This window comes from Drosophila takahashii, chromosome X (assembly GCF_030179915.1).
Source record: "Drosophila takahashii strain IR98-3 E-12201 chromosome X, DtakHiC1v2, whole genome shotgun sequence".
Classification (NCBI taxonomy): Eukaryota; Metazoa; Arthropoda; class Insecta; order Diptera; family Drosophilidae; genus Drosophila; species Drosophila takahashii.
The window spans coordinates 13,204,945-13,223,028 of record NC_091683.1 but is presented as its reverse complement, the minus strand read 5'-3'; the positions used below and the strand labels follow the sequence as shown (position 1 = coordinate 13,223,028).

At 44.6% G+C, this 18,084-nt stretch overlaps 2 protein-coding genes across 4 annotated transcripts; both read left to right on the top strand.

The window, feature by feature from the left end:
• Nucleotides 1-1,217: 1,217 nt before the first annotated feature.
• sws (patatin like phospholipase domain containing sws) lies at nt 1,218-13,978 on the top strand. 3 transcript variants are annotated; one of them, XM_017142127.3, is made up of 11 exons: nt 1,218-2,014; nt 4,692-5,426; nt 5,679-6,565; nt 6,626-7,197; nt 7,475-7,893; nt 8,794-9,069; nt 9,203-9,389; nt 11,542-11,658; nt 12,278-12,489; nt 12,588-12,932; nt 12,991-13,978. In XM_017142127.3, exons 1-11 carry the CDS (start codon nt 1,913-1,915, stop codon nt 13,381-13,383), a joined length of 4,245 nt encoding a protein of 1,414 aa, XP_016997616.2. In that variant the 5' UTR covers nt 1,218-1,912; the 3' UTR covers nt 13,384-13,978. The 3 variants fall into 3 exon arrangements, with proteins under 3 accessions (XP_016997616.2, XP_016997615.2, XP_070074336.1); XM_017142126.3 differs by lacking the exon at nt 11,542-11,658 and adding an exon at nt 10,556-10,672; XM_070218235.1 differs by lacking the exons at nt 1,218-2,014; nt 11,542-11,658 and adding exons at nt 4,602-4,631; nt 10,556-10,672.
• Nucleotides 13,979-14,807: 829 nt separating this feature from the next.
• On the top strand, nt 14,808-17,583 carry LOC108057724 (DM7 family protein GG17593). The gene is made up of 2 exons (XM_017142118.3): nt 14,808-15,003; nt 15,569-17,583. The coding sequence occupies exons 1-2, from the start codon at nt 14,979-14,981 to the stop codon at nt 17,536-17,538; spliced, it is 1,995 nt and encodes a 664-aa protein (XP_016997607.2). The 5' UTR covers nt 14,808-14,978; the 3' UTR covers nt 17,539-17,583.
• Nucleotides 17,584-18,084: the final 501 nt, after the last annotated feature.

Sequence of the window (18,084 nt, the reverse complement as noted above, 5' to 3'; positions counted from 1 at the left end):
GCTAATGCAGCTTTTAATATGAAAAGTACAAATGTTTTTTTGAGAAAAATTATCATAAAGAAAAGTGTGTAATAAAGAAAAAATAAAACTAATAATGAAATAATGGAAATGAGTTTGGTAATCTTCTTTTATTTGACATGATAATTAAAATGAGAACCTAAACCGTTTTAGCGGAAAAACCGCCAATATTTCAACACTGGCACAAGCTGTTGGCTAACAGAGAGCGGCCTCTGTTACTGTTATCCAACAGCCCTGTTAACTTTCGCGCGGGATTTAAAATCCGAAATCGTAACGGTGCCTGGGCAAAGGAAATGTGCATAACTTAAGTGCATTGCATATTTAATTGCAGCTGCAGCCGAAACTGCATCCGAAACTGCAGCTGGCCACCCGAAAGACGCGTCTCGGCCGCTCTGCTTGGCTGGCGACCGAGACTTTAGTCGAGATTCGGATTCAGATTGAGACTGAGCCCCCGGTGCTTTATGCTCTAATAACCCGCGCTGCACTTGCTTTTATTGGATGTTGCACGTTAGTTTCGGACCTCCACCTCCGCTCCGATTCGGGTCCGGATTTCACCAAAATCCTTTAAATCAACACACATGAATATTTATACCGATTTTAGATTTTACAGTTGTTAATCACTGAATATTACCGGCGGCCGTCTCCGCTCTTCACGGCTCCTTGGCTGCCAGCAATCTTAAGCGGAGTTAATTATGCCCGCAAATTAATGTTTGACTGCATGCCAAGTCATTTTCGAATCATCTGTGTTTTCTTTACAATTTAAACTTTAACAGCGCGCGCTGTCCACAGAGTTTGTCGCCCCTACAGCGCTGTTATTTAAACTGGTCTACATTCTCCTAAACTTATTTTTCTATTCTTCTCAATCCAAATGTAGTTTTTTTGCTGTTAATCATTTCTAAATTGCCTTCCACCATCAAACTCGACTCACTGGCTTTCCATTTTAAAATGGTTTCGCCACTCTTAAATGGTTTGCAATCAATGATCTATATTAAAATAATGATGTCAAATACTGTTTTTGAAACTTATTTTGAAAATAACCGAAACTTGGACAACATCTGTTCTGCCGCTTAACCCATCTGGGCACACTGCTGGAGACAGCTGTTAAGTAATCGACTGCCGGACTATCGATGGCTTTAATTCTTAAGTCGACTACTCCCATCTCTAGCTATTAGAACTAATAACAAAAGTATCGATTAACTTCTCAAAATGAATGCTATCGATTGGGCAAAAACAGAGTGCATTTGAGTTTATTAGTTGTAGTTTATATAGCAAAATGCTCGTCTTTTTCGGCTCACTAAATTAAGGAAGTTCTCGTTGCACGCTGCCACGCCCCCCACCCGTAACAGCCAACCACCCCCGCCACCGCCTGAAAGCAGAGAGAGCGAGACAGAACGAGAGAGAGAGGGACAAGAAGCAACAACAACACGTAAAGAAAACGAAAGATTTCCATTTCCGCAAGGAAGGAAGCAGCAACAAAAACAACAATTCGGTGATTCTCGTAACGGCAAAAACAACAAGAGAATAAATCGAAATAATAAAAAGAACTGTGCTCTCTGGCGTTGTGCGTGCGTGTGTGTGTGTCTGTGTGTGCGGTGCGTGCATTACAATAATTGCACAAAATTCAAGACAACCGTGGGGCGGGGGTGTCCGTAAGTGTGAGTGCGACAGAGCGCGACAGAGAAAGAGTGACGGCAACAACAAAGGGCTGTGATTTTTGGCCCCCTCCCCCGCCCCCTCTTCACAGTATTTACCAAATAAACGGGACATACATAAGTCTTAACAGACAGAGAAACAAAAACAACAGAACAACAAATCGAATAGTTTGGAGAGGAGAGAGAGAGTGGGAGAGCTGGAAAACTAAAGCTGGCAGCGTAACAGAGAGTGAGAGAGCGCAATGGATGTCCTGGAAATGCTGCGCGCCAGCGCCAACGGCGGCTACAATACTCTCTTCTCGGACGCCTGGTGCCAGTACGTTTCCACGCAGATCACAGCAACGGTAAGTGCACTTCAACCTTTCTTTGTCTGTTTGTCATTTGCTTTGGTTTTGGTTTTGGTTTTGGCAGCGAGAGTGAGTCAGTTGCGTTTTAATTGGAAGAGAGTCGTTGGAAAGCTTGGAAAACGTTGGCGGGGGAGGGGGTCAGGACTACAGCTGTTAGGGGTTTGGATCCACGCTTAAAGAGAGCCCAGTGTGGATCGTATGTGTGCAGGATAACAGCTGTAGCTGGGCGAGGTTCATGTCCAGGCTAAGGATGAGAATTTAAGATTTTAATCTGCAAATTCATCCTTATACTTCAGAACTTTTCTATATAATTTAACATTTTCATAATGAAGTGATAACATCTATAAAGATTAGGGTCCCTGATAAAAATCACTGAATGAGCGATAAAGCAGCCTAAGCAGTTAAAATAAACAAAACAAACTTTCTTAGAAAACCCACTCAAGTGCTGAACACCTGTTGAAATCTTCAATTGTGTCAGTCTGCCATTTCTCACAATCCCTAATCAAGAATTTGACTTTCCAAATAATAATCAAAATCATTATTTAGCAGTTGTAAAGTAGAAGAGTAAAACAAATCGTGGAATTTTTAGCTGTTTCTGATTAATTTTCCATGAATTTTGTAAAACCTTATCAGCTGATTGGGATTTGTGTACCAGCTAAAGATTAGAAAGAGAGGGCCAGATGTGGATTGCAGGACTAGGTTCGGGTCCCAGCTAAATGATAAGGAAGTAAAAGGCGGGGAAAAGAAAACGGGGAAACTTCCGTGTTTTGATTTGTCGCCTTCAAACCGAAATTGTTTTGTGGCCTTACATAAAACGAAAGAAAAACAAAAACACGAAGCCCACTGACTACAGTAGCCACATGATAAGACCACACGGCCACCCAATACTATTGATAATGGCAGCCTGACCCCGAGAAAAAAAGAAAAAAAAAACTAAACCACACAGCCTGATAACTATAACCGATTGCTAATCAGAAGCACGTGCAACTGTGGGCGGGGGGTGCGTACCAAATCAGTTCTCAATAATTCAATTAACCCCTTGGGGCCAAATCAATTTAGCCGCCTTGTGACTGCGCGAATTTTATCGTTATCGTGTTGCCAACTGTAAGTGTGTGCGCGTGTGTATGTGTGTATCGTTTTATCTTAGATCCAAGGAAATCCAATTGGACATCTGCGTAGCTTCGGCTTCCAATTAGACCGACCGAGTCAATTGAAATTTATGGCATTTTTCTTGTACATTTTGCAAACCTGTTGTAAAAATAAACTGTAAACAAACAATAATTGCGAGAGGTAATATAAAAGTAACACTACCGACGCACAGAGAGAAAAAATGTGAATTTAATGGGAAAGCACTAAAAATAGAAATCTCAACCATATCAATTTGGTTAAAATTATGATAATAAAACATAAACAAATTATAAATCATATAGAAAAATCTAATTTTTTTTCCTGTGTAGTATCAAATGCGAACGTAAAATGCGGAAACTGCAGACAATAACAAACAACAACAAACCAGCAGAGAAACTACTGCCACAACAACAACAAAAACAATTAACAAGAACAACTCGCAGAACCGCAAGCAATAACAAAAAAAAATAGAAGAAAAAAAAACAAGTGCAGCGACGACGCGTCGTCGTTTCAATGTCCAAATGCTGAATGCAATAACAATTGCGATAGGGAAAAACAACAACAGAACCCAGCTGATGGATGGGTCTGATTATAGGGGCGTGACACTCGCTGGATATCGAGTTTTTGGGAAATTACAAGTGTCTACCTTCTGAATAATTCATCAAGTGTCACTCAGTGACAAGAAACAACAAATGTAGATTATTTTTTTGATATTTTATGATATTTTTAAAAATAAAATTCCTAATCTTCTTTCTAAAAACTCAAGAACTTTATGTTTTTAGTATTCCACTATTTTAATAATAATTTTGTAATAAAATAACAACACCGTTTACATAAATATTTCTAGTAAAGACCTAAAGAATTCACGAAATTGTTCACCTATCGACATTTCACTGATTATAATTACAGAGCCACCTAAATCACTTATAAAGTTTTGTAGCAAAAGTTATGTTTTGCTGAGTAATCGCATTAATGGAGGCGTGAAGTCTTGCTGCAAATCAGCTTTTGGGAAAATGCAAGTGTTCGTGCTGCATAATTGATTAAGTGAAAAAGGCAGAGCAAACCACATGGAATCAATAGGTTCTTCAACTGAGTTGGAATTCTACCTCATTTCGCATTGGACGCAGTTTTCCTAAAATCATCTCAATAAATAGTAAAATGACAAACGGGAATAGTATAGCAAAAAAAAAATAAAATAAAAATATATATTACTGGGATTTCAAAATCGATAAAAGTTCGATATAACATCGAAAAGGTAACCCTAAATAAACTTGGAAACACTTTTGAAAAATGTTATAGATATTTCACGCATGTCAAAATCGATAACAAAAAATATAGTTCGATATATAAAAGTTAGAAAAAACTTTTGGTATATTTTATAGATATTCCCCGGATGTCAAAAACGATAACAGTTTGATTTAATATCGAAAAAGTTACAATATTTAGTGCCTCGAACTGTAATAGTTAACATATGAGAGTTTTTAAAGTAAGGACCCAGTGAAAACCCCACTAATTCTCTGTTTTCTTTATATTCCCTGCCCCCCAGATGTACATGTACTGCGCTCTGTGCGTCCTGGGCATCCTGTTCATCGCCTGGTTCATGTACTTCAAGCGACTGGCGCGTCTGCGGCTGCGCGACGAGATTGCCCGCTCGCTGAGCGCCGTCACCTCCTCATCCGGCGGCGATTTGCGCGGCCTGCGCTTCCGGAAGCGGGACAAGATGCTCTTCTACGGCCGCCGGATGCTGCGCAAGATGAAGAACGTCAGCGGTCAGATGTACAGCAGCGGGAAGGGCTACAAGCGGCGGGCGGTGATGCGATTCGCCCGCCGAATCCTTCAGCTGAGGCGGGACAATATGCCGCTCGAGATGCGCACGGTGGAGCCGCCGGCGGAGTATCTGGAGGAGACCATCGAGGGCAGCGATAGAGTGCCGCCCGATGCGCTCTACATGCTGCAGAGCATCCGCATCTTTGGCCACTTCGAGAAGCCCGTCTTCCTGCGCCTCTGCAAGCACACCCAACTCCTCGAGCTGATGGCCGGCGACTATCTGTTCAAGATCACCGATCCGGACGACAGTGTCTATATCGTGCAGTCGGGCATGATCAATGTGTATATCTCGAATGCGGACGGCAGCACGCTGTCCCTGAAGACGGTGCGCAAGGGCGAGTCGGTGACCTCGCTGCTCAGCTTCATCGACGTGCTGTCGGGGAATCCCAGCTACTACAAGACGGTCACGGCCAAGGCGATTGAGAAGTCGGTGGTGATTCGGCTGCCCATGCAGGTGGGTTTTTAGTCCCCTTTACTCGTAAAGTAACGCTGAGATCTCGGAAAGTACAAAAGCTAGAAGGTTGAGATTTCCTATGCCTATTCTTGGGCTTCCTACGCAGCGCAAGTTTATTTCATCCGAGCGCCACGCCCCCTCTAACGCCCACTAACGATTTTATAAATGCAATTCTATTGTGTATATTTATACCTATCGAAATGTAGATTGTAAATCAGTATTATCAACTCTCTTTTCCTTCTTTACCCACAGGCCTTTGATGAGGTGTTCCAGGACAACCCGGACGTCATGATCCGCGTCATCCAGGTCATCATGATCCGGCTGCAGCGCGTTCTCTTCACCGCCCTGCGCAACTACCTCGGCTTGAATGCCGAGCTGGTGCAGAATCACATGCGCTACAAGAGCGTCTCCACGATGAGCGGACCGCAGGCCTCGCAATCCTCCTCCTCCCGCCAGGCGGTGGCCACCCAATTGAATTTGGGATCGGGTGTAGCGGTGACCGTGACGCGACCACCTGCCTCACCATCGCGGCATTCGCGCGAGGAGCACACGCTGTCCGATCCGAATCCCAATCCGGACGGGAGTGTCCCGGGCACGAGCAACCTATTCACCGAGGTGCACGGAGATGCACCAAATGCGGATCTCTTCCACCAGCAGCAGCACTCGGTGGGGAATCTGTCCACGCGTCGCGGTTCCATCGGCCAAATGACGCCCGAGGGATCGCAGGGAAGGGAGTCGGCAGCGGGAGCTCCTCCCTCGATTGACATGCGACTGGTGCAGTCCTCGGCGGTGGACAGCCTGCGCAAGGAGCTGGGCCTGCCCGAGGAGGATGCCCACATCATTGAGCCCTTTGTGGAGGTGCGCGAACTCGAACCGAACGTAACCCTCATCACCGAGGGCAATGCGGACGATGTGTGCGTGTGGTTCGTGATGACCGGCACTCTGGCCGTCTACCAGAGCAACCAGGATGCCACGCGGGCCAAGCAGGCGGACAACAAGAGCGACCTGCTCATCCACTTTGTGCATCCCGGCGAGATCGTTGGCGGCCTGGCCATGCTGACGGGCGAGGCGAGTGCGTATACGATTAGGTCGCGGAACAACAGCAGGATAGCCTTCATCCGAAGGGCGGCCATCTATCAGTGAGTAGAAGCTAGGGTATTTCAAATTCTATATATTGTATTTACTACTTTACTATTCAGAATCATGCGACAGCGACCGCGCATCGTTTTGGATCTGGGCAATGGAGTAGTGCGCCGTTTATCGCCGCTGGTGAGGCAGTGCGACTACGCCTTGGACTGGATATTCCTGGAGTCTGGAAGAGCTGTCTATCGGCAGGACGAGAGCAGCGACAGCACGTACATTGTGCTGAGCGGACGAATGCGTTCGGTGATCACGCATCCCGGCGGCAAGAAGGAGATCGTCGGCGAGTACGGCAAGGGAGATCTCGTGGGCATCGTCGAGATGATCACAGAGACGTCGCGCACCACGACGGTGATGGCTGTGCGCGACTCGGAGCTGGCCAAGCTGCCCGAGGGCCTGTTCAATGCCATCAAGCTGCGCTACCCCATCGTGGTGACCAAGCTGATTAGCTTCCTCAGCCACCGCTTCCTCGGCTCGATGCAGACGCGCTCGGGCAGCGGGGCGCCGGGCGCGCCCGTCGAGGCCAATCCCGTCACGCACAAGTACTCCACGGTGGCCCTGGTTCCCATCACCGACGAGGTGCCGCTGACGCCCTTCACCTACGAGCTCTACCACTCGCTCTGTGCCATAGGTGCGTAATTATGGTTAAAAGATAATTGTTTCTACAGATAGCAGTTAGCTTTATGATTTATGTATATTTTATAAAGGGATAAGCATGTTATATTTCCCTTTCCTTGATTCCTATCGAGTAAGTTGCAGGAATAGAATATAGAATAGAACATTTTACACTTTTTCCGCCAAGATTTATTCAGAAACACGATGGATAAGTCCGGTAACGTTTCACATTGCTGCCCTGTGGCACTCATATTCCAGTTGATCCTAATGCATATCTTCTATTTCTTGGTTAGGACCCGTCCTCCGTCTCACCTCCGATGTGGTGCGCAAGCAGCTCGGCCCGAACATTTTCGAGGCGGCCAACGAGTACCGGCTGACCTCGTGGCTGGCCCAGCAGGAGGATCGCAACATCATCACCCTGTATCAGTGCGACAGTTCGCTGAGCGCCTGGACCCATCGATGCATGCGCCAGGCGGACGTCATCCTGATCGTGGGCCTCGGCGATCGATCCCATTTGGTTGGAAAGTTCGAGCGCGAGATCGATCGGCTGGCGATGCGAACGCAGAAGGAGCTGGTCCTGCTCTACCCGGAGACGACCAATGCCCGGCCGGCGAATACTCTCAGCTGGCTGAATGCCCGGCCCTGGGTGACCAAGCACCACCACGTCCTCTGCGTCAAGCGCATCTTTACGCGCAAAAGTCAATACCGCATTGTGAGTCAGGGGATGTGTCCTTGAAGTCTTTAGTCGTGGGATGTTGTCTATGTAGTTCCTAAATCTAAGTTCTATATCTATAGTAGTACATTTTCTGGTGTCATGTTTAGCTAATTGAATCATTGTATTTTCTTTTTTATTTTCTAAAAATTTTCCTAACTCATGGTTAGTTTTATATATATTTATATTTTCTAAATATGTCCCAACACTTAGTTAGTTTTATATCTATAGCAGCATATTTTATAGATCAATTTAGTATGTCATGCTTAGATAATTGAACCATTGTATTCTCTATTTTATTTTCTTAATATTTCCTAACTCATGGTTAGTTCTATATATATGTTTAGATAATTCAGCCATTTTATTCTCTATTCTATTTTCTAAATATTTCTTAACTCTTAGTTAGTTTTATATCTATAACAGCATATTTTATAGATTTCTCTAGTGTTTCATATTTAGATAGTAGAACCATGATAGTTTATTGCTTAACAATGGCCACTACATTCAATTAAACTTCCGTGGCACCACTTTCATAAAGATAACGCAATCAGATTTCGGGCCAAATAACCCATTATCAAATGTTTTCACCAGAAATCACAAAGACGTGAAATGTTTTTATTTCCCTCATATCTAAACTTGGACAACTAACACTAAAATAATAAAATGGACATATAGTATGAAGTATTAGTATGATAGTCCCAGTGATTAGGTCTTTATAGCCACCCTTCATAAAATGTATGCTAATTTTCGAGATAGTGTTATCACTCATGATGCAAATTTGTTATTATATATAAGGATTATAAATAGATCAGTGTTTTAATGCAGAACTAAACACTTTGAAGGGTTAAAAATGAAACCCTTTATTTGGTATATCAAACTTATTGATCTCATTTCTTGCAGAATGATCTCTACAGTCGCGTCTTGCTCTCCGAGCCGAACATGCATTCCGACTTCTCGCGTTTGGCCCGCTGGCTGACGGGCAACTCGATTGGCCTTGTGCTGGGCGGCGGTGGGGCGCGCGGTGCCGCCCACATTGGCATGCTGAAGGCCATCCAGGAGGCGGGGATACCCGTCGACATGGTGGGCGGCGTCAGCATCGGTGCTTTGATGGGAGCACTGTGGTGCTCGGAGCGTAACATCACCACGGTTACGCAAAAGGCGCGCGAGTGGTCAAAGGTATTTTTGGTATTTAATTTATTTTGTATTCTCTAAAAAACAATAATATTTGAAGCTTCATTTTCATAAATAAATACCAGGATGGGCACTAAAATTGTATTTTAAATAAACTATAACTTGATTATTCCATTAGAAAATGACGAAATGGTTCCTACAACTACTGGACCTCACCTACCCGATCACATCGATGTTCTCCGGACGGGAGTTCAACAAGACGATCCACGACACCTTTGGGGATGTGAGCATCGAGGACCTGTGGATACCCTACTTCACCCTCACCACCGACATAACCGCCAGTTGCCATCGCATTCACACCAATGGTGAGTCAGTCGCGCTCCGCATTTGCCTTCTCTCTCTCTCTGTCTCTCTCTCTCTCTCGCTTTGTATGTGTCTGTCTCTGTCATTATCTGTCTCTTTCTATTCTGTTTTAGTGGTAAATAGGGGTTCTTGGTTATTGGAAAATGATTTGCAATTTAATTTGGGTTTCATTGAGATTTTTATTTTATTACATTTACATCAAAATCATTAGTGTTCATATTTTTATCAATCTTAAAATATTGAAAGCCAGTAGATGTAAAATACTTTAAATTTTAATGAATCTTTGCTTATTCTTTTACCAAATTAATTTTACTTGGTTATTTAAGTAATTATAACATTTACAATTTTACAATGGCTTACTTAACATTAATTGCTTTAACGATAACTCTATTAGAATATTTCTAATATGCTTTTTATTTTCTTTGCTTTTGGTCAATGAGTTCTTTTGTTTTATGTTCAATGCGTTCCTGCGATTTCCATAACTTATGCTCCTTTAGTTCCTTCTTCTTTCCAATATGCTTTTGTATCGTTCTGTGGTTCCTGATCCTTTTGATCCTTTGGTAGCCTTAGAACTGAGTGTACCCAAAAATGAAACCCCAGACAATGAGACACCCACACAAGCACGCTAACACCCAGCCACCCACACACACACAGCCTCATTCCATGGCCCGCAGTTTATTAGAGGCATTTCACATTTCTAACTGTTCTTTTCTGCCGTGGAATCGACTAGTTATCGCCGTTGCGCTGCCAATCGAATGTGCCGTTATGTTTGAATTTGAAATTTAGCAAATAAAATCAAATCTCATTGTTGTTGCTCTTGTCGATGTTGTTGTTTGGAAAGCTTGTGCCCAAAAATTCAAAAAAAAAAATCGGCTCTTGTGCTTTTTGCTAGAGGCTAAACTTGTTGCTCCCCCCTAACAACCTCCCACCGCTGCTCCCATTAAAACCCCCTCCATTGGTGCTCCTCATCCCGATAATCTTCATCCCATTCCCCATATCCTCGACCAAAAAAATAAAAGATAGCTCAAAGCAATTTTCTCTCAATATCTCTTATTTTTCTCTTCTCCTCCCCCGAAAAACACACTACAAAAAAACACACCCAAAAACACACACCCACCGACTTATCATTGCTGGCATGTGTCTGTCGTTGATTGATATATAATACCAGGATCTCTGTGGCGTTACGTACGCTCCTCCATGTCGCTCAGTGGTTATATGCCGCCGTTGTGCGATCCTAAAGATGGGCACCTCTTGCTGGATGGCGGCTATGTGAATAATCTGCCAGGTAATTAGCACTTAGCACTTAGCAACTAGCAAATACGATTTAACAAAAAAAAAACCAAAAAAAAATACTTAACCCCGAGCGTTAATCCAAATTCTCACTTTCAATTTCCAATCTAGAGCTGAGTTTTTTGGCACACAGAGCGCGCAGAGTGTTGGAAATTTCTCTTGTTCGATCATGCTTGCCTGCGTTCCGAGCTCCACGTTCCCCACGTTCCATTCCATTCCGTTCCGCTCCGTTTCTTGAACCCGTTTCCAAAGATCCTTGAGATGCTGTTATATTTGTTGTTCTTGTTCTTATAGATGTGTATAAAAGTTTGAGAGTTTTTTCGGGCTGGCAATGCTGTTGCTGCCTATCGATAAATAGTTTTCGTGGCCTGCATTTCTAACGGTAAAATCGCATTTCTTTTTACACCCTCTGTCTCATTCCCGCCCACATAACCACACACCAAACACGCACAGTTACGAACTTACACCTACACCTACACACCTAAGACTGAGTGCACAAAGTTTCTTTGGTTTTCCTCCCCTCTGTTTTATTTAGTTTTCGATAATGGTATTTTTGAGTTGCTTTTTAGTTTGTTTCCCTCCTTTTGTTGTTGTTGGCCATTTTGTTGTATGCGTATAAGTAAACCCGATTTAATTTGTAGTTGTAGCACTGAAATAAACCGTTATTTCGTGGATAAAAGTGTGTCTTTCTCTCTCTCTCTCTCTTTATCTTTGAAACACATGACCTCTCTCACACACACACACACAACAACTGAATAAACCCAAAAATAAACACAAACTCACGTGTCCGTGTCATCAAATACAATCCACAATGTTGTTTTGTTGTCGTTTTGTCCCACCTGTGGTTTGCTAAAAAAAAACCAGGACACCTGTGGCGGTACTGCCGCGCCAGCATGTCGATTGCCGGCGTCTTCCCGCCATTTTGTGATTACCGCGACGGCCACCTGCTGCTCGATGGCTGCTACACGAACAACGTGCCAGGTAAAATGAAAAAAATAAATAAAAAAGCAGCCATCTCGGCGTTCCACGATCCACGCTCCAACATCCACAACAATTGCAATTCCCCTTCCAACGCTCTGCGCCGCCCCTGCGTCCGCTCCAGTTTTGGGAATCGAATTCCAAGAAAGTCCCCCAGCATCCAGGGTCACATTCCAAAGCCCCTTTCCATTCCAATTGATAAATTTCCAGATTTTCCAATCTAGATCTGAAGAATTCGCGTAATAATAAATGAGATAAAATTGGAAAGAACTTTGAAATAGGCCCTAAATGCTGTGGAAGCCAAGAATACTATTCAAAAAGCGTTTATAACTGCGATCTTAATTTTTAAATGTGAGTTCTAATAACTTGAGGAATTTCAAAGTTTGTTTTAATTACCACTCAATTAATATTTTAAATCTTTCAATACCTTTTTACTTTAAAAAGTTTTAAAGATTTTATTCCCAGAATCGCAAGTGTAAACGCTGTTTAAAAAAATGATTTTTTTTTATATTTTAACTGGTAATACCAATAACAAAAATTAACCAAACATTTGCATCCCACATTGAAAACACGACACGCATGCTCGCCACTCCATTTCCTTGGCCACCACTTCACCATTTAGCCGATGTGATGCACAATCTGGGGGCTGCTCACATAATCGCCATCGATGTGGGATCTCAGGACGACACCGACCTCACTAACTACGGCGACGACCTGAGCGGCTGGTGGCTGCTCTACAAGAAGTGGAATCCCTTCACGTCGCCCGTGAAGGTGCCCGACCTGCCGGACATCCAATCTCGTCTCGCCTACGTGTCCTGTGTGCGCCAACTGGAGGTGAGCTACTTGAAGTTGTCAAAAACTTAAGAATTCGCGTTTTTTTTTTGTATGAAAATCAGATCGCCACTTATCCGATTATTATTTATTCCCCTCAGGAGGTCAAGAACTCCGACTATTGCGAGTACATCCGACCGCCGATTGACAAGTACAAGACCCTGGCCTTCGGCAGCTTCGACGAGATCCGCGATGTGGGCTATGTGTTCGGGAAGAACTACTTCGAGAACATGGCCAAGGCGGGTCGGCTGGGCCGCTTCAACCAGTGGTTCAACAAGGAGCCACCCAAGCGGGGCAACCACGCCTCGCTCAACGAGTACACGTTCATCGATCTGGCGCAGATCGTGTGCCGGCTGCCGGAGACGTACGCGGTGAATACGGCGGAGCTCTTCAGCGAGGACGAAGACTGTGATGGCTACATTTCGGAGCCAACGACGCTCAATACGGTAGGTGTACCAGGATAATAGCTTACTCAATCTACTTAATTATTATACCTTTGCACAGGATCGACGACGCATTCAAGTGCCGCGCGCCGGCAACTCGCTGTCCTTCTCGGAGACCGAACTGGATTCGGACGTGGAGCTCGATCTGCAGCTGGAGCGCAAGACGGACAAATCCACGCAGTCGACGCCGCCGGCGACCAGCAGGACGAGTTTGCGCGGCAAGGAAGAGGCTAGGCATAAGGAGGATCATCATCGTGATCGCGACTGGCACTGGGGAGCGAAGCACAAGGATGCGACTGACGGCGGACCCTCGGCAGCCGCCGGACAGACGCTAACTGAGCAAGAGCAGCAGCAGCAGGAGCTGCAGGATCAGGGCGCGAGAACGGAGCAGCTGGTCGACAAGGACGAGGACAAGGAGAACAGGAGCAGCGCGAATAACGAAACCAAAAACTAGCTATATAGACAAGCCACATCGAGGCGGGATATCTACTCAACAGAATGCAGCAACAAGCCGAGGACGACCAGGTGCCTTCCGCTTGCCCGACGCCCAACAGCCCAACGGTCCAACGGCCACCACATTACCAAGAAACCAAGAAACCAACCACAAACTACTCAAACTCAATCATCCAATCTCCAACGAAACAAACTAAATAGCAATGACAAGGAAATTTGTTAACCTCTAGGTTTTATAGCAACCAAGACTTAGGCTTAGCTTAGCATATGGAATGATCCCATCCCAATCAATCCTCATTCACCTCACACACACCCCACACACACCACACACATTGTAATGGAGGCACAACAAGTCCACAAACTTTGTATATACATATAGTTATATATTTTTACTGAAGCAACCGATATTGTAGCCACGTAGCCACGAAACTGAGACTCCTTTGCAATGAAGCCCCCAACAAAGTCCCGCCCCCTATTTGCCGCACACTTGTGTAGTCTCTCTATTAATTTAGGTAAGCAAATCGTTTGTTTAATGGTCGGATTTTTTTTGTAAATGCAAGCAAATAAATTTAAACAATTGAAAGTACAAAAGCAAAGCGCAGTTTTCTTCCCTGTGGTGTGTTGTTGTCTTATGTGATTTATTTAAGGATACGAAACATCGTCCTGCACTTACTGACGGGGACCATTTTTGACCAAGTTACAACAAAAAAGGAAAAATTCCTATTTTTACCTAAAAACCGGATCCCGATTTTTCCACGCAAAAATAATTAGTTTTTTGGCCGTTACAATGGAAGTATTGATCCAAATATGGATTGCCATACCTTTCTGAACTCGTTATTAAATTTCCAATCGATTGGCATTCAAACCTAGGAATTTAAATTGTTGTAAATTTTTCGCAAAAAATCATGATGTACCCCCTTATAAAAAAATGGAAAATTGGCGAAAATTTCATTTTTTCAAGATAACGCGAAAAGTGTCATGGATTTATGTATTATCTTGTTATCTGTTCAAAGCAGTAAGTATTTTTGGTGTGGGACATTTTTTGGCCGAGTTACAGCAAAAAACAACAAGGAAAAATTCTTATTTTTACCAAAAAAACGGATCCCGATTTTTCCACGCAAAAATAATTACTTTTTTGGCTGAAACAATGGAAGTATTGATCCAAATATGGATTGTCATACCTTTCTGAACTTTTTATTATATTTCCAATCAATCAACCAAGCACTCAAACCTGGGAATTTTAATTTTTGTCAAGTTTTTGCAAAAATCATGATTTTAAAAAAATTGAAATTCGGAGTCCAAGTTGACTTTGGGAGTTTAGCTGCCCTGGAATTCGGAGTCAAAGTTGGTTTTTGGGATTTTAGCCAACCTGGCCTAGTAGCCCTCTTCTCTACTGTCAATGTCATTCCGTATATATAGAGCGACACCGGGTCACAAAATCTCAGTATTCACGAGAGTTTTCACGTTTATAAACCTATCACTCCGTTCCAACTGCAAACACAATTTCTAAATTATTTTCACTAAATAATATAGCCATATATTTTTTTTCGGTCTTACGTTGCTGCTTTTGTGTATTGTTTCCCACAGTAAATAACAATGAAGAAGCGTGGAAATAACCGTGGTAAGAAAAAGGACAGTCGGGGTCTCAATCGGATTCTTCTTAGCTTTAGCTCATCGCGATTTCCGTGTCTCCGCCGAAAAGTTTTAGTTTCAGCATGTGGAATTCAGTTTTTTTTTTCATTTTATTTTATTACTCTTTTTTTGACGTTTGAGACTCCTATCGAACTGTCAAAAAAAAATAATCCTGTAAACGAGGAATCTTCCGGAAATCGCGGAGCGCTGAAGATGGCTGGAATTCTTCTCCACTTCAGCGCATCGCGATTTCCATAGCAGCGAAAAATAGTTAAATGCTAGCATGTAAAATTAAGTTTTATATTATTTTTTGATTTTACTACCAAGCTGTCAAAAAAAAGTAACTTATAAAGAAGGAGGCAATCCTTTTTATAAAGAAGGAGGAAATCCTTTTTATAAAGGAGGGAATCCTTTTTTATAAAGAAGGAGGGAATCCTTTTTATAAAGAAGGAGGCAATCCTTTTTGAGAAAAATATTATAAAATAATACAAAAAAAATTTTTTTCTAAACTCACCTACAATTAAAATACTTGACTCCCATTTTGGTAACTCCAGGAAAGCCCGGTTCCGGGGTGCTGGAGCTGCACCAGGTGAAGCGCGTGGAAGCGGCGGATAAGATGGTGGTGATCAAGAATCCCAAGTACCTGCCCAATCTGCACAGTCTGGTGATGCCGCAGATCTGCTACGAGCACAGCAACCGCATCGTGGCGGCCCGTCTCTCGATGGAGATCCATCAGCACAATCCCGCCGCCGCCCTCTTCTTCGAGGGCTGCGAGGCGCCCCACCTGACTGTCCCCCGCTCCCTGTTCCCGAGTCGAGCGCCGCTGGACAAGATCATCTTCATGCCCAAGCTGCTGCTTCCCGTGGGCTTTGAAGCGGGCGGAGTTTTTGGACCTGGCGTGATTCCACGACGCTTCTATCCCACCGGACTGATGCCGCCGAATCACAAGGGACCCACGCCGCCACTCTTCGTGGGGCTGCGCTCCGTGGACTTTCAGATGCCGCCGGAGGTCAAGAAGCTACTGGAAACGGTGCCGGCTGCCCTGACCACAGTGGTGCCCACTCCCACACCCACTCCCACTCCCGTTCCCACACCCACTCCCATTTCCACTCCTCCGAAACCGGAAGTTCTGATCGGCTACACGGCCAACTACACGCCTTTTTCCACCCAGGATCATTCCGCCGAGGTGAGCGCTCTGGAGGATCGCCTATTCCGCTACGAGATATCCCTGTCCATGGTCTACAACCCGGCGGAACCGCCGAAGCCACCGTCTCCCTATCCACTGCGCATTGTGCCCGTGCAGTACAACATCTACACGCCGGATCTCAGCAATGTGGTGATGTTTGTGCCGCTCAAGCGGAAGCTAACGGTGGCCATTCTCTCGACGATCCTGCATCCGCATGTTCCTGCCGTGGCCCTGGCCACCATGAACGACGAGCAGTGTCCGCAATTCGAGCTGCCCGGCGACATTTTTCCCCGGCTCGAGGGCGTCAAGCGTCCCATCTTTCTGCCCAAGCGTTTCCTGCCCAAGGGATTCGAGGCCTGCTGCGTCTTCAAGCCGGGCTCCCTGCCGGAGCCTCTGTTCCTGACCAGCATCGGCAAGGACGGCACTCCGCAGCCGCAGCACAGCAATGCCATAACGCCGCCACTGTTTGTGGGCAAGTTCTTGGAGCAGGAGGAGGAGGATCCTCTGATGGAGACACCCTCGACCTCGGGATCCGTCCCTTCCGTGGAGTTCAAAACCCCGAAGAGCACTCGCCGCCCGTCGGCCAAGCTGCCCAAGGGCTTCCTGGTCCTGGAGACCGAGGATCCGGAGACCCCGCCGGGCGCCACCGATTTGCTGGACTACGAGGATGCCTACAATGAGGGTGGCTTTGTGCGGGTGATGCGTCACGAGGCCAGGGAGTCCAGGGAGTCCAGGGAGTCCAGGGAGTCCGAGGAGGAGTCCCCGGATCCCAACCTAGCAGCCGATTTGGCCACCTTAAATCAGCTGTATTTAAGAGTTTTTGGTGATGAACCAAACCAAAACCCTAAGAAAAAGAATAAGGATAAGAAACCCACCGAGAACCCCTACGAATTGGAGGACGCAATATTGGCGGAATTGCGATTGGAGACGACATTGCTGAAGGAGAAATACGAAGCGGAATTGGCGGCGATGCCGAAACCGGAACCGGAAACGGAAGCGGAAGTAGAAGAGGCAGCCGGAAACGAAGCGAGCACATCGGAGGACGGCAAAAAGAAGTATCTCAAGCACTTCAAGATCGATAGCGACATCGATCTAATAGCCGATGCGGTGGCCGACTTGGGCAAGTCCGAAATGGAGATTATGTTCGAGGACACGCTGCCCGGGGTGAATATCGATCGGGCTTTGGATCAACTGCAGCACGTGCTCGAGGATCGCAACATGATCCGCATGGCCACCCACCTGGAATTCGAGCAGCACATCGACAGGATGGACAAGATGCTCAACTTGGCCCTGCGCCAAACCAAGCAGCCCTGCTCCGAATGCGGCAAAATGCACTGAAATCCACTGAAATCCGATTCGAATTATAATATTATATGATTTTAATGATTTTCAATTTTATTCAGGGTTTTCGGTTTGTCACTCAGAATGCATGTTTACATTACATCTTCTTTTTGTCGGTGTACTAGAGTACTAGGGGGTGTGTGTGTGTATATGTTTTGTTTTCAGTGTATTGCTGTGCTGTGCCATTTAATCTCTTAAATCATGTGTGTGTTTCTGTATTTCTGTATTTTTGCAGAGTAGTATATTTAGTTAGTCTAAAGGAGGCCAACCGAAACATCTAGATTTGTATAACTAGCAAAAAAAAAAAGGAAAGGTAAAATGTGATATTTAATATATATATTAATTATACAAGATGCAGCTTCGTTTTCAGTGTATTTACAGTTCGCAGCCATTCTGCCAATGTCTTTTTGCGTAACTCTCACATGCATTTGCTCTATAACTCGATGGAAATATATATATATATATATATGTATACCAATTACTAGACAACCAGGTTCAACTTTTTGAATTTCTTGAAAAACCTTATACTAGTTCTTGAAATAT